The sequence below is a fragment of the Camelus ferus genome, chromosome 23, assembly GCF_009834535.1.
Source record: "Camelus ferus isolate YT-003-E chromosome 23, BCGSAC_Cfer_1.0, whole genome shotgun sequence".
Lineage (NCBI taxonomy): Eukaryota > Metazoa > Chordata > Mammalia > Artiodactyla > Camelidae > Camelus > Camelus ferus.
The window spans coordinates 29,939,864-29,966,001 of record NC_045718.1 but is presented as its reverse complement, the minus strand read 5'-3'; the positions used below and the strand labels follow the sequence as shown (position 1 = coordinate 29,966,001).

At 38.9% G+C, this 26,138-nt stretch overlaps 1 protein-coding gene and 1 pseudogene across 1 annotated transcript in view; both read right to left on the bottom strand.

Annotated features, from left to right (window-relative positions):
* Nucleotides 1-12,321: 12,321 nt before the first annotated feature.
* On the bottom strand, nucleotides 12,322-14,095 carry LOC102510464 (annotated as a pseudogene).
* ACBD3 (acyl-CoA binding domain containing 3) overlaps nucleotides 12,322-26,138 on the bottom strand; it is a 32,462-nt gene continuing 18,645 nt past the window's right edge. The window contains exons 5-8 of the mRNA XM_032466587.1: nucleotides 24,387-24,561; nucleotides 20,687-20,873; nucleotides 18,340-18,624; nucleotides 12,322-14,422 (exon numbers count right to left, since the gene is read on the bottom strand). Coding sequence (XP_032322478.1) covers nucleotides 14,211-14,422; nucleotides 18,340-18,624; nucleotides 20,687-20,873; nucleotides 24,387-24,561 — 859 coding nt within the window. The 3' untranslated portion in view covers nucleotides 12,322-14,210. The remainder of the gene's footprint in view (nucleotides 14,423-18,339; nucleotides 18,625-20,686; nucleotides 20,874-24,386; nucleotides 24,562-26,138) is intronic.

The following is a 26,138-nucleotide window of genomic DNA, read 5'->3' as shown; positions in this document are numbered from 1 at the left end:
TGACATGAGGGATTGAGGAGGAGGGTGGACCTGGGGAAAGTTCCAGACACATCCCCAGTGGAATCCAGTAGGTACCTGGATAGCATCCTGTGACTAGGGCATCTCCCTTTACCACTGAGCATAAGTAGCAGCGCCATTATGTTTCATCATGTCTTCCCCGAATATCAGCAGGAGATTAACCTTACCCTTCTCTTCTCGTGTGACTAAGACCCCAAACCTACTCAGATGAAAGGGTGAACACTGTGGTCTCCAGTTGTGAATCCCATAGGACTTGCTAACACCGCTCAGGGGCCCAGCACATTAAGTGGGGTAGCCCTCCATATGAATCATGGCCCGGCCATCCTCTGCCAACTGCCACTCAGAACACGTGTCACCTGCCAGGTCTACCTCTGAAATTTAACCCGAATTCAATAGTCCCATCTTCACCGCGCCACCACAGTTCAAAGCCACCATGGCCTCACCTGGACCACTGCCTCCAGACTGGTTTCCCTGCCTCTGTCCTTGCTTCCCTACTCTGGGCACAGCAACCCGAGAAATCTTTCCAAAATATAAACCAGACCCTGCCACACCTTGGTTTAACCCTCCTCTGTCTGGACAGGGCTAACTTCACATTAAGTTAATGATAGGTCAGTAGGAGGGCAAGAAGGCTTCTCTGAGGGGGTACTCGTCTCCTCTCTTCAAGGAGAGGAAAGGAGGCTGAGTAAAGAACGTTCCCCCTTTTCTTACAGAATAGAACTGAAGTGCTTTGGCATCTTGTTGATGAACGGTAGGACCATGAAACCATCTTTAAAGCAGAAAATATACTCTATTCAACACTAATAAGCCGTACAGTGCTGAACATTCATGTTAAGAATATTTTCACTCATGTGTTCTGAAAATTCATCTTTTCCTCTATGTTGGTGAAAAGGTCAGGTGGGGAAGGGGTGCTGTCTCCACTCCTGCTTGAAGTTCCCGTCTGAATTCTAATTCTCCAAGGGAGAACTTCTGGGTTCCTCTCAGTTGTCATGATCTGCACTTCAGGCAGGCAAATTTCTTGCTGCTTCGGTCCACCTAAATGGAGACCACTGCTAATTATTTGGGTGGGTGGGGGGTGTTAGCCACCCCAAATTCTTGGCAAACCTTACTTGCATTCACTGTTTGAGAAGGACCACGAGAACACTACACAGGGATTTTAAGGCATCAGTTGCCTCCAGGCCCGCATGGCTTTTTCAGTTATCAGTAGTAACCAGGGGACAGAATGGGTCACGTGACTAGCAGGCTGTTCCCCAGACACTCTTTTAAACAAAATCCCAGGCTTCCCTCTCCCCCCCCCCCCCAGAAGAGAGGAGACAAAATATCCCCTCAGCAAAGTCTTCTTGCCCTCCCAAGCTAGATTAGCCTCAGTATCCCACCACCTTCTTGTGCTTCCTTCATCGCTCTTTCATCATCTGATGTTATTTCATTTCGTTTCCCTTGGTCTGTCTCTGGCCAGCAGGACGTCAGCTGTCTGACAGCAGGGCCCCTGCTGGGCTCAATGCCCTAGTATCCCCAGCCTCTGATGCCAGGAGAGTAGGTGCGCAAGGAGCATCTGTTCACTGAACTGTTACTGAATCTGTAGGGCCCCTGGTCCAAACTGCCTCCGAGCCCTGGCATTTGGGCTGGTGACATCCCTCGACCTGAAGACAGCACCTAGTGACAAGGGTCAGGTGGAGGAGGACTGAGTCTCCTGCACAGCCTCCCAGCTGGCCCTCCTGTACCTCTCTCCTCTCCCAGTGCCCATGTCGGCTCCACGTCCTGCTCCGCGGAAGTGATGCTCCTTTTAGGAAACCTCCCACTCCTACTCCACTTCGGAGTCGGGCTGGTGGTGAAGACAGGAACTAGCGGGAGCTAGAGGAGGGGAAATAAGCCATCCAGAGCTAAGCAGCAAAGACTAACTTCTTTGGTGAGTCCGTTGAGAACAGGGTGAGCTGAGACCGAAGCCATGAGTCCACATCTCACATATAGGCGTCCAGGGTCCCTGTGCCACCACAGCCTCTCCATGGGGTCCCAAGACCAAATCAGGAGCCTCCCTCTCTCTGATTCTCTAAACTGCTAGCAGTTTACTACTTACTGATGGCCAAACACATTTAACACACGGATCTTCGTTAAACCTGCTAAGAAAGCCTGCAGGAGGAGCTCGTTTCCTGGATTACAAAAGAGGAAGCCTGTAAACCTGTATGTGGGTGCCTCCCCTGGTGCGGGGGGAGAGGACTGCAGCCAGGATCCTGGGAACACTGGCCTTTAGAAGACAGATGGGAAGAAGTGGAGGCTAAGAGAGAGGGTGGAAAGAGGGCCCAGAGTCTCGTAAGTTGGGAGAGGACGATGGAGGCCAGTGGAGCAAAGAATTTCCAGAAGGAAGTAGTAAACGGGGTCAAATATTGCAAAGCATCCCAGGATGTAAAGGTGTCAAGGGTTAACCACAGAGAGATTGCTGGTAACCTCTGGTGGGGGCAGGAGCCAGTAGAGGCAAGGAGCCTAGGACTTCCTCCTGAGGAGCTTGTGCATATGATGGAAAGGTGACTGGGCAAGAGCTAATGGGGGCCAGGCTCAGGGGACATGAGCCTTTTTCCTTTTAAGATGAAACTTGAGCATGCTTACATGGGAAGAGAAAGGGTGGCCAGGCTGGGAAGAGAAACTGAGTGATGCCGGGAGGACCCAGGGGAATGGGGGATGGAATGGGGGATGGAATGGGACTAGCGGGAAGCAAGGCCGCTAGATGGGGTGGAGGCAGAGTGGAGACCAGGGCCTTGTCATTTGCTGGCAGGAGGCGAGCTCACTTGCTTGAGCTGGGCTGGAGGGGCGGTGGGCCTGTCATGGCTGCTGCAGGGCAGTGGGGGTCGTGCAAGGCTACAGAAGTAGGTCCAGTGGCTCTGAGGCCACGTGACCCGGATCAAGATGGTCCAGAGGGAGCAGGAGACTCTCTCCAGGAGCACTCGTCAGCCTAAGTGCAGGCACAGGTTTGTGGGTTTTGATTTCTCCCCTCTTCCTACAAATCCTCATTTTCTGGAGGCAGCAGCTTTGTCCCTACTTTGTTAGCCATGTGGCTCCACAGAGAGCTGGTTTAACAGTAAAACATATGGGGAGGAGAAAATTCTTCCATAAAACCCAACGAAAAGACCAGTAAACAAGTAAAAAGGGGGCCATAGGCCTACATTTCTGGGTGAAATAATTTAGTACAGTCCCACTGAAGCTTACCTAGCAAGGCCTTGCAAAATGACTGGAGAAAACCAGGCTATTTAAAAAAAAAGTTTCCATGTAAGATGACTGGGAGCTCTAAATCTGTTTTGGTTCTGTTGCAAATGATTGTATACTTTTAAATGGTGTTTCCTCCCCCCCCCCACCCCCCACTGTGCCTCCTTAACTTACTGTTCAAAGGCAGTGGAACTGGACAGCTGCAGACTCCTTGGCACAGCCTCAGGGGCTCAGCCTGGTAGACCTGACCACAACCGTGCTGCCAGGCAGCGGACGTCTGTCCAGGAGCGTGACCAGCCCTCTCTGGGAACTGATGTAAGTTTGGAGCTTGCTTTTGCCACTCATTCTTCCTTTAAATTTGTCCCCAGAATTTGAGGCTCTTTCTGGCTAGGATGAAGATCTTCATGCTAGGGATTATCAGAAGGAACTATGTCTGCTCTGAGCATGAAAGAACTGCCCAGGAGGGAAGAAATTCTGTCACAAAACATCTCAGAGATCAGTTCATCTGGTCCAAACCTCCCATTTCATAGGTGAGAAATGCAAGTCAGCCCAGAAGAGCTGAGTGTCCTGTCAGTGTCATAGTTGCCAGGTGGCTGGGGCTGTCTTGGGAAAACAGGGGAACTGAGAAAAGAGGAAGGCGGCCTGTTCAGATACTAGCAAATAGTCCATGAAGCCAGAGTATTGTGGTACCCCTTTTTGGGCCAGAATAAATAAAAACCTTCACTTTAACTTTCTGTGATCTCCACAGATTGCCTGTCTGTCTGTATGCTACTCAATCCTTTATTGTATAAAGGCTTTCCCAAGATGCTACAGAGGTATACAATCCCTTAGGCAGAAATAGTGTTCAGAGGATACTGATAAATGGGACATAAAGTGTGTTTGCCATAGGATTTTTAATCCTTTAAGGGATTTAATTATATTAAAGAGCTAGATGAATGTGTTCCAGGAAAGATTCTGTACCCCTCTCACAGCCAGCTCACAGCAAAGCTACCAGTCCCCAGAAACAATGAATTGGGGCTTCAGGCTATTGCTGGCAGCCTTACTTAGAAAAGGCTGAACTCCAAGGAGTCCCTGATAATCACTGTGGGGGACAATACAGGCAGAAACGTCTCAAGTCTCCTTATACAGTGCTGAGAAAAGAACAAAAAGAACAAAAAAAAAAAAAGGGCAGACAGAAGCCCAGAAGAGTAGTCAAATAAAGGTCTTTGAGACCACAGAGAAAAGGCTGACTGAACACACAGCTCAAAGTATAATCACCAACTGGCTGTGACAAATCTCTGTCCTCCCCAGACCTTGGACTCTGAAGTTAGTTCTCAATACAATCCCAAAGCCCAGTGGATGGATGTGGAGAGTGTAATTTGCTCTCCATCCCCTCTGCACTTAACTGTTTAAAAGGTTCAGCAATCCTGCTTATGATGCAGGTAAAAAATCAAAACCTTCAAAAAATCAATCTGTCCAACCCACAGAATGGGAGAAAATATTTGCAAATCATTTATCTGTTAAGGGATTGATACCCAGAATATATAAAGAACTTCTACAACTCAACATTAAAAAATAGGCAAAGGAATAGACATTTCTTCGAAGAAGACGTACAGATGGCTAGTAAGCATATGAAAAGATGTTCAGCATCACTAATCATTAGGAAGCTATGAATCGAACCACAGTCAGATACCACTTCACACCAGTTAGGATGATACACAAAACAAGTGTTAGAGAGAAACTGGAACTTGTGTGCCTTGCTAATGAGAATATAAAATGGTGCCACTGTAGAAAACAGAATGGATAATCCTCAAAAAGTTAAAAATAGAACTACCTTATGATCCAGCTATTCCTCTCCTGGGTATATATCCAAAAGATTTTAAAGTGGGGTCTCAAAGAAATATTTGCACATCCGTATTCATAGCATTGTTCACAGTGGCCAAGATGTGGAAACCCAAATGTTCATCAATGGATGAATGAATAAACAAAATGTGGTATACACGTACATACAATGGAATAATATACTCAGCTTTAAAAAGGAATGAAATTCTGACTTATGCTACAACATGGCTGAACCATGAAGATATTATGCCAACTGAAATAAACTGGAAACAAAATGAACAAATATTACATGACTCCTCTTATATGAAGTACACAGAGGAGTCAAATTCATAGAGATGGAAAGTAGAAGAGTGATTACCAGGGGCTGGGGCAGAGGGGAATGGGGACTTATTGTTTAATGGGGACTGTCTTTCAGCTTGGGATGATGCAAAATTTCTAGAGACGGATCCTGGTGATGGTTGCATAACACATGGATATACTTAATGCCACCGAAATGTACACTTAAAATGTTTAATATGGTAAATGTTATTATGTTCTATATATTTTACTACAACAAACATAAATTAAAAAATCAATTTATCACCAGATACAATTGCCGTGTCTCAATGTCAGTATCAAAATGTCTTGTTTTAAGGCTGGAGAGAAAAAAGGTGAAATCTTTTCAGGATGAAATAACTTATTCTAAAAGACTCCTGGATAGAAGATCAATATGCAAAACAATTAGCAACAAACCATGAAAAAGCTATTTTTAAAATATATCTTCCAGGTTCACTCTGCTTAAGATATAGAAATAAACAGTGAAGGAAAAAAGTGGATAATATTCAAAATTATAACTTTCCTTGGGCCCATTTCAGAGCTATGACAAAGCAACCAAATAACAGAATTCCAAAGGGTAATAAACCCATCCAAACAAAGGAGGGATGCACTGAGCATGCATACTATGCTGAGCATGGAAGAAAACGATGGGTGTCACTGGAGATAAGAAGAAGAAATGAACTAAAACTTTAACAAGTTTTTAAAAGCTGAGTGCGGGCTAGTGTGTCAATTTTGACAGCAGAGAGGACCAGAAAAGGAGAACTCATACTCACTTGCAAGCTCTTTTCTAGGCTGGGTCTCCAGTGGTACAGAGCAGGAGGCTAGAGAGAGCCGCCCTTGGCAGCACAGGCACCCAGGAGGGATCGGCTGCTCTGGGGGAACAGACATGAAAACCCTTCTCTCCTCCCCAGCCCAGGCAAAAATCTATCCTGTCGACACTAGGGAGGAAATGAAGTATACCGCCATAATGTTTTTACACTGTACTTGAACTGGTATGATGTATTTGAAGGCAGACTGTGACACATTAAAGATGTATGTTATGAACCCTAGCACAAACACTAAACAAGCTAAAAACAAAACAGTAATAGAATTCCAAAAGAAGGCAGTAAAAGAGGGGGAAAATAATCCAAAGAACAGATGAGACAAAGAGAAAATAGCAAGATTAGAGATTTCAATACATCTCTACTAACAATTACATTAACTGTAAATTGTCTAAACACTCCAATGAAAAGCAAACGATCATTAGATTGGAATTTTTTAAAAATACAACTATATGCTATCAACAAGGAACCCATAAAGACATGGATAGGTTAAAAGTAAAAACATAGAATATGATATACCCTGTAAACTTTAATCAAAAGAAAGCTTAAGTGGCAATATTAATACCAGAGGAAACAGACTTTGGGACAAGGAATATAACTTAGGATTAAAAAGATACATTACATAATAAAAAAGGGGTCAATCCATCAAAACATAACAATCATAAATGGGCAGAAACCCAATAACAGAGCTTCAAAATATGTAATTCAAAAATTGACCAAAAAACGGCCACAAAATAGAATTTAGTTGAAGACTTCAACACTCTTTTGTTGGTAATTGATAGAACAAGTATAGTCAGTGAAGATAGAGAAGACCTTACCACCATTATCAGCCAACCTGACCTGCTTGACATGTAGAAAACATTCCACCCAAACAAAAGACTACACATTCTATTTAAGTGAACACGGAACATTCACCAAGAGAGACTATTCTGGGACCTAAAACAAGTCTCAATCAGATAAAAAGGACTGAAATCATATAAAATATGTTCTTTAGCCACATAGAATTAAATTAGAAATCAACAACAGAAAACAACTGGGAAATTCCCAAATATTTGGCAATGAAGCAATGTACTTCCACAGAACTTACGTATGTATCAAAGAAGAAATCATACAGGAAATTAGAAAATATTTTTAACTAAATGCAAAAAAAAAAAAAACCCCATATACCAAATTTATGGAATGTAGATAAGGCAGCATTGAGAGGAAAATTCAGCTTCAAATAATTGGATTAGACAAAGATCTCTAATTAACTACCTAAGCTACCTTATGAAACTGGAGGGGGGGGGAGGGTAGAGAGGTGGGACCAAATTAAACCTAAACAAGTAAAAGGAAAGAAATAATAAAAAGAGGTAAAATCGGGGGTGGGGGGGGAGGGTATAGCTCAGTGGTAGAGTGCATGCCTAGCATGCACAAGGTCCTGGGTTCAGTCCCCAGTACCACCTCCAAATATAAATAAATAAACTCAATTACTCCCACCCCCATTAAAAAAAAAAAAAAAAGAAGAGAAAAGGCAAACAACACAATTTAAAGATGGGTAATGGACTTGAACAGACATCTCTCCAATGAAGATATAAAAATGGCCAATAAGCAAATGAAGAGATAACCAACAACACTGGTCCTTAAGGGAATGCAAATCAAAACCACTGAGATACCACTTCAAATCCACTACGATGGAGCCATAAAAAAACCAAACACAGAAAACAACAAGTGTTGGAGGGGGTATGGAGAAACAGGAACTCTCATATGTTGCTGGTGGGAATGTAAAATGGTGCAGCCGCTGCAGAAAACAATTTAGCAGTTCCTCAAGAAATTAAACAGAATTATCATGACGTGGTAGTTCTACTCCTAGATATATACCCAAATAGTTGTTCACAAATGTTTGTAACAACACTATTCACAACAGCCAAAAGTGGAAACCACCCAAATGTCCATCAACAAATGTCCAGATAAACTGTGGTACACAGGTAGAATGTAAAGCACTTATCATGAAAGCTTAATACATTTAAATTAAAAGCAAAAACTTCTAAGTAGTAAAAGACATTATAAAGTAAAAAGATAATTTGAAGTGTGTTACCAGTTATTTGTGATGCATAAGACCAAAAATAAATTGTAGGATCCAGAATATTTAAAGTACTCTTACAAATCAAGAAAAAGCCCAAGAGAATGGATAAAGGATATAAACACGTATTTCACAAAAGGCCAGTAACATGAAAAGATGCTTATCCTCACTGGTCATTAAGGTAAAATTATAAATTGGTAAAATTATAAAATCTGACAATTGTCCATAAAGATGTGGAACACAGGCACTCTTGTATATTGCATTTGGGAATTTAAATCAGCACAATCATTTGAAGAGTAACTTTGTATTACCTAGAATAGTTGAAGATCCATGTAGCTTATAACTCAACAATTCTATTTCTTGATATATACACTAGAGAAACTCTTGCACATGAGCATAAGTAGACACGTACAAGAATGTTTTTAATAGTGGAAACCTGAGAAAACCCCTAAATGTCTCACAGCTGAAGAATGACTACATGGTGTTATAGTATCCACATGATGGAAAAGAGTAAAGTTATATGAAGCTAATTACTAAAAACAATGCAGAAAAAACTGTCAAATGATTATCATTTATATAAAATTCAAAAGCATTCCACAAAACCCAAACTATCTCCCTTTTCTACAAACATACAAAATTATAAAAGCCATATGGAATGATAAACATCAAAATCAGGATAATGATTATCTTTGGGAGGAAGAAAGAGGAATGGTAATCAGTGAAACGTACAAAGGGCCCAAACTTTCATTAATGTTTCTTAAGAGAAGATCTGAAGCAAATAAAGCAAAACAGCAAATGTGACCAAAGCAGGTGGTGAGTTCATGAGTACTCATATTCTACTCTATACTTTTCTGTACACTAGAATTATACTATTATCTCTGAGTGGTAGGTTTATAATTTTAGTTTTATTCTTTTCACCTATGTATACTGTCTGTATCTGCTATAATAAATGGGCATGGCCTTTATAATGGAAAAAAAATCACTGAAAGTTACATATTTTTATACTCACCTGATAAATCCAAGTCTGCTATCCATTAGAATCCATTTCCTCTTCCTAATAGTCACACTCACCCCTCTATGAGTTTTGGCTGGGCACATGACCGCCCAGCTAGAGACCCTGCAGCTAGTCAAGGGCATGTAACTATGTACTTGCTAATGGAAAATGAACACAGACAAATAAGGGTTTTCCCCTTAAAACGGCATGAATCCCTTTCCTCAACCCTAGGTAAACCTGGAATGTGATCCCAGCAAAACTGAGTCTAACCATGCATACAAAAATAATACCATCCCTCAGGATGGTGGAACAGATTAACATTACAGAAATCTGGGGCTCCCAATCTCTTCATCAAGTACTGGTGCCCACCTGCCTGCCCCACTGCCTCCTTTGGCTTATATGGGAGAACAGACTATCTTATTTGAACCACTTTATTTTTGTTGCCCCAGATTAGCCAGCATTCTAATTAACAATGGCAGGAAAGACCACTTAAGGGTTGGAACTTTCATTTTTTCCACTGAAGTTAACATTAAAGAACAAAGACTCTTTCAGAAAGGCAGCCTAAGCTCACATTGAAAGTCAGTGGAATCAGTGGCTGAATCTCCACCAATTAATCTAGAAATTCAGTGTAATATTCCAATGTAAATCATAAAAGGTTTTTTCATGAAATACAACAAGCTAATGATGAAATTCATATAGAAGGTAAAAAAAAAAAAAAGCCAAGAAAAAGTATCAAAAGAACAGAGATTTGCCTTGTATCAAAATATATTTCAAAACTATAGTAATTTAAAGTATAGTATTAGCACATAAATGGTTAAACAGATAAATGGAACAGAGTTCAAAAACAAACTCATATATATATATATATATATATATATGGAAATAAGCAAAAGACATAAAGGAAAAAACTGTAAACTGACAACATAGTTTTAACATCTACGACCAAACAGACACATACACACACAAAAATACCCATAAACAAAATTAACAGATTAGCAATAAACTGGGACAAAACACACATATATAATGTATGACTAGTGTACAAACTATATTTTTAAATGCTAATAAGTCAATATAAAATTACCCAGCTAAAAAATGGGTAAAGGACATGAACAGGCTATTTATAGGGGGGAAATACAAATAACCAATAAAAATAGATGCTTAATCTTACCAGTTATCAGGGAAACACACAAAATGGAATTTCATTTTTCACCCTAAGTCTGATATCAAGTGTTGAAAAAGAGAAAAAGTATTCTCATACACTACCCACCACAGTGTATGAGACAAGAAATTAGTTCAGCCACTCTGGAGGACAATTTGGTAGAGCCTATTAAAATAAGCAATGCACAGAATTTAAGATCCAGCAATTCTACTACTTGGTATTTACTCATGCACATTTGCAGAAACATATAAAAGAGTGTTCACTGTAATATCATTTATAATAAAAAAAATCAGAAGTAACCTAAAATGTTCACTAACAGAAAAATGGCCAAAGAGCCACTCTACAGAACACACAGCAGACTGAAAGAACACAGTAGACCCATAATTACTAACAGGAAAAGTTCTCCAAAAGTTGCAAAATATAGACCTTTTTAAAAACATGTTTACATTCCTATATTTTTACATGCTAAAAAAAGGTAGTTATGTTATCTTTTCAAACTGGATATATTTAAAGTAATGATCTTGGAAAAGGGTGAAAACTGTTACAATTGTACAGATATGCCATTAAAGAAAGGTCCAAAAAAATTGGCATTTGTAATCAACTTGCACTTGCCCTTTTCAGAAACAGACTTGCAAGTCACTGGTTCATCATAGGGTTGAACTGAGCAATCACACTTTTGTTACAGGTTGAATTAACTGCTCAACTTATATTTTTACCCCATATTTGACTGCCTGAGTCCAAATTCCAATGTCAGTTCTGGAAAAGTCAGCCACTTAAATTAAGTACCCTAATCAAATTACAACTTACAAGCGGCATATCAATGAATAGACAGCTTGTGCTTCCATCTTTAATAAGATTAAAGCAATGATATTGAAGCAAAATAATACACACCTGAAAAAATAATGTAATACATTCAAAATAAAGGTGCTGAAAGGACACTAATCAACTTGGTCTTAAAAAACTTTCAAGAAGGAAGTTGAAGAATCCTAGGCAAATGTATGGAATAAAAGTCCAATACTGACTCATACACCTTTTGGAGAGTCAGTGAATGGAAATGAAATTAAGATTTGCTCTACCCCAAGTATACGTGCATACATGTTTAGGTTGCTAACAGAAGAGCTGAACTTAGAAAAAGCTGGGGACAGACACAAAGATCACTTTTGGTTGTGGACTTTTGCACTCCAAGCCCTATAGAACTATTAGCATTCATTTATTATTTTAAACTAATTATTTCTTCTCTTCCGCAAGACATATGGTCAAGACTTGGCAGCATGGTTTCTAAGATGTGCTCATACCTCTCCTTAACTGTTCTCCGGTCTACCTTCATGGTAACAACAAATAACACAGGGGAAAAAATAGAAAGAAAGAAAGAGAAAGAGAGAGAGAAAGAAAGAAAGAAAGAGAGAGAGGGAGAAAGAAAGAAAGAAAAAGGAAGGAAGGAAGGAAGGGAGGGAGGGAGGGAGGGAGGGAGGAAGAGGTAACCTCATTTAACCTCTCCAAATTTCCAAAGGAAAAAAAAAAATTAATGCCCAAGTCAGCCTGCATTTCAATGGGGTCATTTTTAGACTAGTGGGTAGCATTCCACATCACACTGACTAGGGCATGCCTCTCACTCCTGCTTCGTAAGTGCCATACCTAGCAGATATTTTAAAGCAGGCCTTCAAGGAATGTGCTACATACATGGTTTTGTAGGGGAAATAATTTTTATAATAAGTCACCTTCAATAAGAAAAGTCAGTGCTTTCCCTTTTATCAAGAAGTCTGAAAAACTGTTAACCTATTTTAACAAACTAGGGTAATTCACAGCAAAAACTAAATAATCAGCTAGAAATAGTGTTTAACTTTTTAAAACAGAAAAGATCACTTAAAACATTTCTTCTTGTCCTACCCAAACGATGAAATGCTTCAAAGAGTAACTATATTAATGAAACATCAACAAGTTACAGATAAACATTTTAATTGATTAAATATATTATTTTCAAGATCTTTTTGAAATCGCACTTGTAATATACTAATCAACAGCCAAAGGCAATAAAAAATTTAAAACCAAAAATGTTCTGACATGAATATGTGACAGGAATTGCTGCTATGTAAAGTAACATACACTGCTCCCAAGAACAATATGTTTAGAGGATAATTCATCTTAACATGTGCAAGGACAAATCTGTAATCAAAGGCTGGAAGAAATATATATTAGTGCCTGCTTTTTAAAAGTTTATTTTACATTTTAAATACAGTATTTTCTCATTAAAAAAAAAAGCCAGGAAGTGCCTAACCCCATGGTTTCTATACCATATGTACACAAGAGCTGATGGACTTGACAAATCTTCTGGATGTAACAGTATGGACATCTACAAGCTGGAACTACCGAATCAAAACTAAAAAACACAAATTACGCACTGCTTAGGAGAAAATAATCCAGTTTCTGAAGAACCAAAAGAGAACAGAGTTAGATATGTACAAAACCAGGTATTAAAAAACCAGAAAGAAATGCAGCACACAAAAAACAAACAGCCTCTTATGTAGTGAATTGTATATTCTGCAGCTAATCAGTGGAAACCCTCCTACAAGAAGTGATTTATGATTTGAAATTTAAAAAAATCTAAGTATTTCAAGAACAACATATAATAACATTATGTGTATATTGCCACCTTTGTCCTTTTCTACCCATAACCACCCTCCCTTCTAAAAACAAGATTTTCTAGACTGGTCAATCACTTAAGTTTGAGGCAATTAATCTATATTTGTTTTCAGTAAGATGTACCTCTTTCCATCAGTGAAGACAATACAGATTAAAGCTATAAAAAATTTAAGCACGGGCATATGCGTTTCCAATTCTCTCTAGGTAAGTAATTTCAAACTGGAATCATGTAGGGTTTGTGCCTAAGTAGTATCAAATTAAAAGAAAATGGACTATCTCTGGCAGTGATTTCCATATTAGTGCAATGTTACTCCCCCTACACTAAATTATATTTTAATGGCTTTATATATTTTAATTCAGTAGGTGCCAATTTGAGTTTACAAAATCCCTAACTATATGCATGTATAGAAAATAGTTTCAATTTGAGATGCTCTATAAAGCCAAATTAAGATAAAAATGAATTAATTTTGCTTTGCTACTGGTAGTATGAATACCAGATGAAAAGGACCAAGTTTGTGGTGGCTTGCTAAGATGGATGTTTGAAATGTTCTATGTATCTTGATACTTCAATTATCAATCAGGTTTGACATTCTATATTAAGATTATTCAGAAAATAATTATCTGTAATAGAACTCTGAACTAAACAGCTGTATACAAAGCAAAAACAATCTAGGTCATTCCGAACAAGATCAAACCAAGGCAATTTCTTTTTCTATTATAATCTGTGAGGTCTTAAGTTTTAAAGATGGTGATCTTCAAAGTCAGATGCACCTCATGTAGACTGTTAACACAGGACTTCAAATCAGAGGGCACTGTTACTATGGGCTCTCAAAAAACACACAGAGCAGGCAGCAATGGACTAACCATCAGCCGAGTGGGGTCAACGTTGGGATGTTTTATTTTAGAGACTTTAAAGATTTAACACATAGCTCATGTAACTTCGGCATCCACTAGTGACTCTACTGGTCAGCACCGAAGGGCTGGATGAGTCTGAGGAATCCCTTTAACCCCAAACTACTAATGCTAAAGAGTTTCAAGGAAATCCTGATTCCCAGCAAGAGTTCACAAACCATCAGACCAAAATCAATAGGGTAAACACTGACTGCAACGCTCCACAAAAATCAAAAGAAATTTCCAGATTAAATGCCACCGTCTGCCCAACCCTAGACTCCAGACTCTGTAACATCTTTATCTAGTGTAATAGACTCTGTAGTAGACCGATTTTGACCTCCACAAAGAGTAAGAGTTGTCAAACTTGAGGAGATAGACTCCTCTCCCTGGATATTGGTGGCTGCCGGCGTACACCTCTTCATGACAGTCCCGGCGATACACAGGCACAATCTCATCCAGCAGAGGCTTGTTGGCATTCTTTTTGGCTTTCTCTTCAGAACTGATATTTTCTGTCAGAAAGAACAGAGACAAGTCAGTGTGAACAGATCCAAGAAAACCCCATTTGCATCAAGCATTTTAAACTCCATCCTTTCAAGAAATTGCTTGTTAGGGATTCTCTCAATCCAGTCTACTACTTATGTGCATATGAAAATGTACTGATCTTTCATATATCTGAGCAGCTGCTATATGCCAAGCACTGTCTGGGGTCTGGGAGTCCAGTGGTGGAGCAGTCAGCATCCTCTCTCCCTCTCTGTACTATAACCATTGATCCTGTTTCTGAGCCCCACTTTTTCCCTTCCACATCGATTCAAGTCCTAATTTCTCCCAACTGGAGGAATCTCACTCATCTGAGTAGGACCAAGGAAAATGTTGCTCTGATCCTCCTACTCAACAATATCAAAGTCCCCTCTTGTTTCAGGAAGGGGGGAAGGAGCTTCTAAGGACTATTATTTTCTATTTATCTTAAATATAAAGATTATAATGAGAAAGGTAGAGGTAGGTAGATATTCAGAGACCCTCTGAAGATTCAATTATTTTCACTAGGCCTATGTAACCCAGGGATGATCTGAGTGGTAAAAAAATGAGCTGTTTCTAGGTTTGCCCCAGTTAATAGTTTTCTGAACTATAATGATATGAGGTTAGGAAAAGAATACCTGTAGAAAACTATAGGAATGAGAAAATTATGAACTAGCTTAAAAGTTTCAGTTTAGCATATTACATATAAATAGCCTCAAAATAGGTTAAGGGAATATTCAGCATAGATTTTAAAAGACCTTCAGGTTTATAACATGGCAGAATAAACTATGTGATGATTGTCAGTGGCCACTACAAGGAATTTAAACAAGGAAGGTCTAAGAAACTTTCAGGATCTAAAGGAGTTTAAGGAGATGTGATAACTACAATGTGGCATCCTGGATGGGATCCTGGAAAATTAAGAAAAAATTAAGGAAATTTGAATAAATATGGACTTTAGTTAATAAAAATGTATCAATATTGGTTTATTAGTTATGATGAACATCCCACAGTACAATGTAAGATGTTAACAATGGGGGAAACTGGGTGTGGGGTATATAGATACTCTTTGTATTATCTTTGCAACTTTTGTGTAACTCTGAAGTTATTCTAAAATACAAAGCTTATTTTAAAAAAAGTAGATGACACAAACAGGCCCAAATCAGATTTGCTTTATCATAGCAATACTACTTAAAATTAAATGTCCTTCATTTGCAAATAAGAAATATAGAGCCATTCAAAATATACACTATTGCCCAAAAGGATGAAACAGATTTTTGGGTCCACTAATTCAAGATCCAAACTTTGTTCAAAATCTGTAAAACTAAAGGTTACTTTACTGAGATGGACGAACAACACATCTTTCATCAATTTAAGCAAAGACGTGGGACCTGGAAACAATAAAGTGGAGAATCACAGCTGGAGGATGGGTTACCATTATGTTGTCTTCAGAGAAAACAAACTCCTTCATCTTTTAAGACTGAATGGAGACCTGGGCATATATCCAGAGGGAACTCTAATTCAAAAAGATACATGCACCCCAATGTTCATAGTCTCTTTACAATAGTCAAGACACTGAAACAACCTAAATGCCAAGAACAACAGATGACTGGATAAAGAAGTTGTGGTATATTTATACAACGGAATACTACTCAGCCATAAAAATAATAAAACAATGCCATTTGCAACATGGATGGACCTGGAGATTGTCATTTTAAGTGAAGTAAGCCAGAAAGAGAGAAAAATACCACATAATATCATTTACATGTGAAATCTTAAAAAAAAAAAAAAAGACACAAATGAACTTATTTACAGAAACAGACTCACAGACATAGAAAAAAACCTTATGATTACCAGGAGGGAAAGGGGAAGGGGCAAGGGATAAACTGGGAGTTTGAGATTTGCAGATACTAACTACTATATATAAAATAAATAAACAACAAATTTTTACGGTACAGCACAGGGAACTATATTCAGAATCTTATAACCTATAATGAAAAAGACTATGAAAAGGAAAAAAAAAAGACTGAATGGAGAAAAACCAAAGCAACAAACAAGAAAACTGGACATCTCTTCCATCTTAAACCAAGCTAAAAGGATCCCTCAGAAAATAGAATACACAAGGTGGACAAGACACAGTGGCACAGTAGCCTCCACAAGGAGGCATATGGCTAAATGCTGTTTGTGAGTTAAATCTTCAAAAAGGAAAAAGTTGTGCTCACTCTTAGGAAACAATTCTCAAGAGCAATAAATCCTCACTGTTGTTACTATTAATGTAGAGATTTTAATGGGTTAGGTTTTAGTTCCAAATCATTTTATGATGAGAAACAGCACAAGGATAGGTAAAGGCATTTTCCATTTGAGGGATATCACACATTAGAGCAAAGGTCAAGGATGTCAAGGTTCTCTCTCACCTCTACACAGGCACTGGGCCTCAGCCATTTTCACCAATGCTCTTCCCAACAGCGATAACCCAAAAACGATAATCAGCTAAGGGCTCAGAATAGGAAGTAACCTCCTTGTAGAAGCTATCTACCTTGCAAACCAGGAGAAATATATTATCTCAACTCACTTCTTAACAAAATTCTCCTATTATTCACAAAGTTCTTTATAAGTACAATAATTTGCACACACAATAAAAATCTCCCTTCCCAGACATCTGCAAACCATCTGATTTTAATGAGTCCCTGCGTGCATCAGAAAGGCCAGTAAAGGGTAAGTCCCTGGTCCTGATGTTGCCAAGGAGCACCTGAGACAATGGCAGTGGCACCTTCCCTGCGATCTGCTGAGGTCTCTCTCTCACCTCTTCTTCTTTTTTCTCACTGTTAGATTTTCCTTTCTGATTCAGTCAGTAGTATTTACGGGCAATGCTTTACCTTGCTAGTGGTACTCAGAAATAAAGATTGCTAAAAACAAAATGCCATGAAAGACAAAGAAGCTCCTAAATGACACTGGCCCACGTGTGTGTTGTCATACACGACCCCAGAAGGCCTAGAGAGTGGCATGGTGTGGTGATGTAACTGAACTTGTATATCAAAAGCTGACTGAATTTTTAGCCTCCCTCCACGCACCTCCAGCAACTATCTCTTTAAATTTATCCCAGTGTAATCTCTGTGACTATCAACTCTCTTCAAGAATAAGTAGTTTGTTTACAAGTCACCTGAAAGGTTAGTTAGGGCCAAGAATTGAAAGTGCTTTCCCATTCGCCCAGCCAAGGCACTTCTTCCACATTACTCTCAATCAAGTCAACAAATATTTAAGTGTTTACTAGGTGTGTACAAAAGCCCTGCATTCTGACTTTTCTGGATAACAAAATTAAGGAGACCATATTCTCAATTAATAAGCAATATCTTTTATAACCTACTTCCCAGACCAAGACAGTTTAGACTGTCCTTGGAAACACTCGATTTTGTCTACTTAGAAAATAAAAGATTCACTCTAGCAAAACAGAAGAACAACTGAAATTTTTTAGGTAGGATGTTCTGGTGAATTTCTGTATTTACATAAAAAAAAAAAAACTTAGAATAATGACCAAAGAAGCTGATTCAAAAATATAAATTTAAATAAATTCCAGAGTTGGCAGAATTTCTTGCTTGCTCTTTTAAAATTTTTCAAAACAACCTTGCACATTTGGCTTTTCAACACACAAGGCTGGAAGTATTATAGTATTTAGAAAGCAGTAAAATAAACTGTCAAACAGACCGTCCTGGTGTTTAAAAAAATTCATGTTCAGGCCCCAGTCCCTTAGGAGGCTAGCTTCCCTCACAGCCTTTTCATCCCAAGGTCCCACTAATGAGGAGATTGATTCTCATCCATGAAGTGTTAATCAGGAAGCATAAGGCTGGCTGACATCTGACTGCACCATCTCTGCCAACACACAACCCAGCTACTGAATATGGACCAACGGCTCTACCTTCCTCCTCCTCCTCGTCATCGCTGGACTCACTGACATGCACGCTGACGGCAGTGTTTGGAGAGTCTGTCCATTCAAAATACACCCCAAACCCAATGTCATAATTGTCTGTAGCAAATTCCCAAAAGAGATATGATCCTTCTTCATGGGTGGGTACTCGAACAGTGACCACTTCTCCTCGGCCCACTGTAATCACGGAATCCGCATCCTGCCGAATCTTCTCTTTAAAGTCTTTGATCTGGGGTCGTGTCCACATGGATGGAGCTGCTATTACTGGAAGAGATTCTAAAGGCAACAGGAATTACAAAGGCTAAAGAGGATGAGCCTTCACCTGTAGGTAGCAACATTTGCACAGGACCACCTGCCCAGCCACACGTAGGCACCAAGTGCAATCTGGGCTACCTTAGATCAAGGACTCAGAGGACTATAAAAGCTTTCCCATGGAAATCTCCCCCCAAATTACTACATTTAACAATGTCACAGGTATTCAGGGGTCATCATATTACTTCAGGTAACAAATGCAATCCATAGTCTTAGAAGGATTTTTTTCCAACACTCTAATTGCATATGGGGATTTAAGAATGACCTTGGAAACTTACTAGCTGGAGACAGGGACAGTCTAACACAGAAAGGAGATCTGGAATTCAAATAAATTCATTTTTGGATGTGGACAAAGAAAGCTGGGCTTTGATTTCAGCCTCTCTATTGAAGAAAAGTCTTGACCTCCAAGTAAACCAAATTTCTAGGGGAAGGGCTATTCTAAAGGAATTCAAAGAAACAGAAAAACTCGGACAGGAATGGAACTGCTAGTGACTGAGTAAAAGGGAGTTAAAGTCTTGTTACTGAGCAGTTATCTATGTACACTGGACTACTCAAGTTTCCAGAGTTATTCACAGAGATTTTGATAAAAGATTTATTTGAAAATACTGGTAAACTCGTAATTTTTATTTTGGTGGGGGGTGTCATCGGGTTTGTTTATTTATTTACTTTTTACCAGGGGTACTGGAGACTGAATCCAGGACCTCATGCATGCTAAGTACACACTTTACCACTGACCTATACCCTCCACCTTCCATCCCCGTAAAGTCTTAATAGGAATTTAAAAAGGAGGGAGTGGTATAAACCAAAGTATTTCAAGGTCTTTTTTGAAACTATTTTGTCACTTGTTCTAAGGTGGTTCTGCAACCAACTTTCTTATGAACCATATCACCATCTCTGATCACCGCCACTGGAATGTTCTTGTCTTCTTTCTTACTTGGTGAACTCTTACTCTTGCTTACCCTTTCCCCAGGAAAACCTCTGGTGACCCCTCCAACTAGGCCATATTCCTCATATCACACACTCTCACTCTGTAACGGACCTCTCTCTCTCTCTCCTTCACAGTACTTATCGCAGCCACAATTTACATTTTATGTGTTATTTTGCTTCACTACTATAGCCCAACACTCAGAAAACCTTTAACCAATTGTTGAATGAATGAATGAATTGCCCACGAAAAGGTAAGCAGATCTTTGAAAATTCTAAGTTATCTTCTTGATAATGTGGTATTTTTGTCTCAAAAAATATAATATATTGTAGCCAGCCTCCAAGAGGGCCCCCAGTAATCCTCACCTCTGGGTACTCATGTACTTGTGAGGTCACCACCCAAAATGCATCAAGGTTGCTATGTGGGACCAACAGAATATGGCAGTAGTGCTGATGTATTACTTCCAAAGACAGGGCATAAGAAACACTGCCATCTCTACCTTGGTTTCTTTTGGACTGTGTGCTCTGGAGGAAGCCAGCTGCTGTGTTAAGGACCCTCAGGCAGCCCCGTGGAGAGGATTCATGGGGCAAGGAACTAAGGCCCTCCTGCCAACAGCCAGCATGAACTTGCCAGTCATATGAGGAAACCAGTTTGGAAGCAGAGCTTTTAGTCCCAGTCAAGCCTTCACCTGACTACAGTCCCAGTGGATGTCTTGACTGCAATCTCACGAGACCAGAACCACCACCACTCAGCTAAACAGCTCCTGAATTCCTGACCCACAGAAACCGTCAAGAGATAATAAATGTTTAATTATTACTTTAAACTGCTAAATTTAGGTCCAATGCATCACACAGCAATAGATAATCAATATATGAAACAAGGCAACCCAAAGTGTCAAAAAGACGTTGAGACTTGCTCTTCTAAACTATTCTAAGGTTCACCAGAAGCATCAGGTTCAGACTAAAAAGAATGAGAGGGCATTCAACTCTCACAAATACGTAATTGCTCTCAAAAGCTAACTAATCTGACTTCTTGACTTCTGCTTTTCATTAAGTTTGAATTATGGCATCTGGATGAATGAATACATCCACCAAGCTGTACCTTTTGGTCCATTCTCCAGGGCTTCTTCTGCAGCTTCTGGTTCAAGCTCTTTTTCTGAGTTGTCAGTGTGGGTTTTGGCTTGTCCATTAACTGACAGCATATCACTTGGTGCAGCTGCATTCACTTTTGATGATGGAGGCAATGAAGCCCCAGCTACTGCTACTTCTTGTTGTTTCTGTAATGCTGCCTATAAGTCAAGAAAAAGTGAAGAAACACTAACCAGGAAGGCTAATAAATGAGACATTTGCTCTGAAATGCACTCTGACCCCATAGTTTTGCTCTTATCAGATAGCACAATGCTTTAAGGAATTACTAATAAACCTTACCAGTTTTTATCCTATCTGTAATGAATATTAGTAGCACATTAACAAACTGATAGCTTAAAAAAGTCAAAATACTAACATGGACAAAAAACTGTAACTGAGGATCACATTTTTGTGACCTGAGGATCACTAGAAAAACTAACCAGGAAGAATTAAAGTAGGCAGAAATAATCAACTTAAAATAAAATTATTACAGGTAAAAATTGAACACAGTAACATTTGCTCTTAAAATTGATAGAAAATTTTCTTGATAAAATTAATATACATAAAATTTGAATCAGAAAAATTAAACTTAGTAGAAATAAACAGAAATTTCATAAAGGCAGAAGTTGTAACTGGTGAAATCTGATAAGGGCCCCCAAAGTGTAACAAACATAGACAAAAATAATCAATAAATTAAATCTTTAAGCTATATATAAAGAAAGATTCTTACCACAATTAAATTAAAAACTGTTAATTATGTAAAAAAATTGACCTAAAAATTAAATAGGCTTATAAAATGAAGTTTGACATCAAAATTTTTTTTTTAATTGAAGTATAGTCAGTTTACAATATTGTGTCAATCTCTGGTGTAAATAGCAATGTTTCAGTCATAACATATATTCATTTCCATATTCTTTCAAAATACTTTCTTAATGAAAATTCATCACTGTTCACATAATTATGATTAAAATATATATATTCATAAACATGAAATCAAAAGGTCCACTGAGTCAAAAATGGAGAATAAAAACATGTTAAGTCCAAAAAACAACTACTTTAGAACATCCCCTTCTTCTATCAAGATGGATAAATATTAATACAACTAGAAGTACCTAAATATTACTTAGGTAACTTTTTGGGGAACTTTAAATTGAATTAAAATATACATATAGAAAAGTATACAAATCATAAACGTACAGCTTGATCAGTTTTCATTAGCCAAACATATCCATGTATCCAACACACAAATCAAGACACTATCTGCATCCCAGAACCCTCCCTGGTGCCCCTTTCCAGATACACCCAAGAGTGACGACTATTCTGACTTGTAACATTATGGATTCATTCTGCCTATTTACTTCTGAACTTTATATAAATTAAATTGTATAATATATGCTCTTTTGTGTGTCTGGCTCCTTTTACTCAGTTTGTTTGTGAGGTTCATCTGTAAGGTCACAAGTAATTATAATTGTATTTTGTTTGTTTGTATTGCTATAGGAAATGCCGTTGTGAAAATACAAGATTTATTTCTCCGATCTACTGTTGAGCATTTGGGCATTTAAGTAACTTTCAACTAAAACACTAAGTTATAAGCGAGCATATGTTTATAATAATTAGGGGAAAAAAAGAAAGAAAACAGGAAAAAAGTCTTTATAATCTCATGGTTTAGGGATAATGACATATTTTGGCATATCTGTATATACATTTCATTTAACGTAACATTTACAAACCAGTTATTAAACAGCAACACCTCTCTCTGCTGCTAGTGTAGGCTAGAAAAACACTTAAGATTTTAAAATACCTTCTCCCAAGGACTACATTCTCAGTAATTTCCATATCAGTTTTCTAAAAGAGTACTAGCTTCCAGAAAAAGGGCACACAACCAAAACAAGTCAGCACACTCAGAACATTCACTGCATGACAGGAAAGCAAAAAAAGCATTTCTGTTGATGATCAACAGGTCAGCTCAAATGGTCCCTCTCCATTTCAAGCCTTTCTTGAAACTCTCCAAAATGAACACCTCCCTACCCTGGTATCCCACTGTCTATGAATATATATCTATTATCTATAATAGATTATAATTATTTATTTACATAATCTCTTCTATCTCTGGGAAGTTTAAAAAAGCACGGAAAGGCACAGGAACAATGTAACAAACACCCATGTAACCATACCTCCAAATTAACAAGTGTTCCCATTTTGTCATTTTGTTCCAGTATTTACAAAAAAAGTAATGCTTTACAGGGCTGAAGTTCCCTTTGTTCCTTCTCCAGTCTCTTCCCTTCTCTCTTCCTAGAGATAATCAATCAATTCGATCACTGCAGTCTAAACTATGGCTTTCCAATTCTGTTTCAAAGATTCTTGGTTTTCCCCATTTGACTGACTTTGTTCTCACTAAGTGACAGCAACCTACAAGCAGGACAGTGTATATGACCTATCCTACTAAAAACTTATCTCAATGCCCATCAAAGAAGCAGGAAAAGGGGAGTGATATGCTAAAGTAGAAACAGGCTTTAGAGGACAGAAAAGAAATCTCTCAAAAATACCACTTATTATCTTGAATAATTCTGGTTTGCCATCTTTTCCCTCCTCTATGGATTACACAAAGCCTGGAGTGCCTTTTAACTGCTCACTTATGCCAAAGACTCCAGAAAACATATTTTAGGTAAGGGTATTAATTTTTATGGAATTTAAAGAATGTAGCAAAACAACAAAGATGACTTCATTTAACAAGAAATGTTGAGCAACTATACTGTAACACTTCTCTTCACTCAGATATTTTGAAAGGTAGTAACTGCTTTATAAGCGAAAATTAATGAAATAAGTAAACTTTAGCTAGGTTAACTTTAAGGAGGCATTTTATGCCTCCTTAAGATGTAAAAAATGAATGTAAATTCAGTTATCTTCCCATGTACCAAATACTTTCACAAAGTAACCATTTTCTCATTTTATTCCTCTGATCTTCCTGTGAGGTTAACAGGATAAGTACCAGGTTTTTATATCCTATTCTTACTGACTGGGAGAAAAGGCAGAACAATCAGAGCAACAGGTAACTTGCCTGATCAAACCAGATAATGACAAAGTCAGGACAGAATCCAAGTGGTATCTGACCTCCAGTCCCATGTTCTTTCCCCAAACCACCTATTCCTATGTGGAAGCAACATACATGGGGGCAGGGAGCTGAGGAGGACGACCAATGTGTTGCAAGTGAGCACTGTAGCTACTGCACCCAACACAAAGGTCAAGATGGACCCAACCCAGCTCTGTCTTAGGGGATGGGGGTCCTCCAACTGGAAGCTATCCAGGCCTATGACAGCATTCTGCCTGAAGGATGTGCTTGAACTAACACTAATTACCCAAATCTTCATTGTTCCAGGGCCACTATTAGAGTCTATGTCAGACTCACTGGAATAACACTAGGTCCATACAACTCCCAAATACCCTTATGACAAATAATAGTGGCCACATCATCTGTTGCTTCAATATTATGTACTTTCTTTCATAATTGCCAGTGCAATGCTAGAAGTCTCCCTTGATAAAGGTCACCTAAAAGTTACTTTATACCTGAGAGGCTAACTGATGCAAAATTTATTAGCAACCATTAAAAAAGACCTTGCATTCCAATGAAACTAAAAACCCTCTCTAAGGCTGAATTCAGGGGTTATCTATCGTACCTGTTGCTGTGCAAGCTGGACTTGATACAACTGCTGCATATACTGCTGATAGTGTTGCTCCTGCAACTGGCGGATGAGAATTTGCTGCTGTTCGTAGTTCCCTGGATACTGTTGGGCTGCATACTGCTGGAACTGCACGGCAGTCTGCGAGTTTAAAGCTGCCATTATCTGCTGCCTAAAAACATCAAAAAATATATACTAGTCTGACTACAGGAGACTGTTCATGACAAAATAAAATGTCCTTGTTATTTATTTTTATAATTTATAACTCTTAAAAAGGACTAAGCTAATCATGTATACCAATCAGCATGTGTCCTAGGCCCAGAAGATTTAAGAAAATGAATTTGGCCTCAAATTTTTCACTTAAGTTTTTCAAGGAAATTTGGGATGGAGAGGGAGAATAATAAGCATATCATCATCACCACCATCATCATCACCATCATAACTGCTCACACTTACTGTGCCCTTACTGCGCGCCATGCAGTGTTCAGGGCACTTCCATGTACTACCCCACTTAGCTCTCACAACCGCCCTCTGAGGTAGGGCTTCACAAAGGAAGAAATGGAGGCGTCCAGTAACTTGTCCAAGATTACACTGCTAGTAGATGCCAGAGCCAGGATTCAAGTCTAGGCAGTCTGGCTCCAGCCTATACTCTTTGAACATGATGCTGTAAGAAGAGGGACTGTCATTTCTGACACAGATGAGGGAGTTAACTGTTGGCCATGGCTTTTCTACCTAAATACATGAAAAGTAGTAAGAGGCAGAACAGCTAAAAGATGTTACATGTGGCTCTGGTAAATAAAGTCAGTGAAAATCTGCATGTCCTTGGCATTGAATGTAAAGCTTGCCTTAAAGAGGAACACTTTAATAATATCTGGGCACACTTGGTTTAGAGATACTGAGTTCTGTAAACTATTACTATTCTTTTCTTTTCTTTCCTTATTTCCATAGAGGAACCACATGCTTCTTAACTCAGTCATGTGACCAACAATAAAGGCCTCAAAGCCACTTGTTAATAAATAATAAAAAAGGACAACCTCACAAAATTCTGAATAGAATATGATCCTGGGTCCACCTAGGGCAACATCCCCGCCAACCAAAAAATAATACTCGTAATCTCTCTCCAGAGGGGAGGGGATAGCTCAGTGGTAGAGTGCCTGCCTAGCATGCACAAGGTCCTGGGTTCAATTCCCAGTACCTCCATTAAAAATAAATAAATTAATAAACCTAATTACCACCCCCCTCCAAAAAAAAAAAAAAAAAAAAAAAAAAACCCAAAACCAACAACAACAAAACCCACAGTCTCTCTCCGAAGTAGAATGAGATCCTGGGTCGGTCTGAAGCTTTTCTGAGGAACTGCTCAGAAATAATGAGAAAACAATGGATTCGCATGTCCTCTGGTTTAATCTATATGCCATGCCACCCCTAAGATTCTAGGCGTTCTTCCCACAGTGTCTTATGTGTGTTAATCCCTCCTTTCCACAGCTCCCTCCTGAAGAACTAGTCCCTCCTGAGACAGCCGCTCTCACAGCCCTTACTGAGTAAGAAATGGTTTCAGCTCCCAAGTCCTGTACTAGGAGACTAGGAATAGACACCTGACACAGGCTGAGCCAACTAGATTCTCTGTTCTGGGAATTTGTAACTGGGTCTCTCATATTCCAGCCAGTCTTACTCAGATGCATGAAAACAAATATTACATAAATCCAGGCTGGGATAAGCCTTGCACATGCCAAAGCAGAGTGACAATTTGCA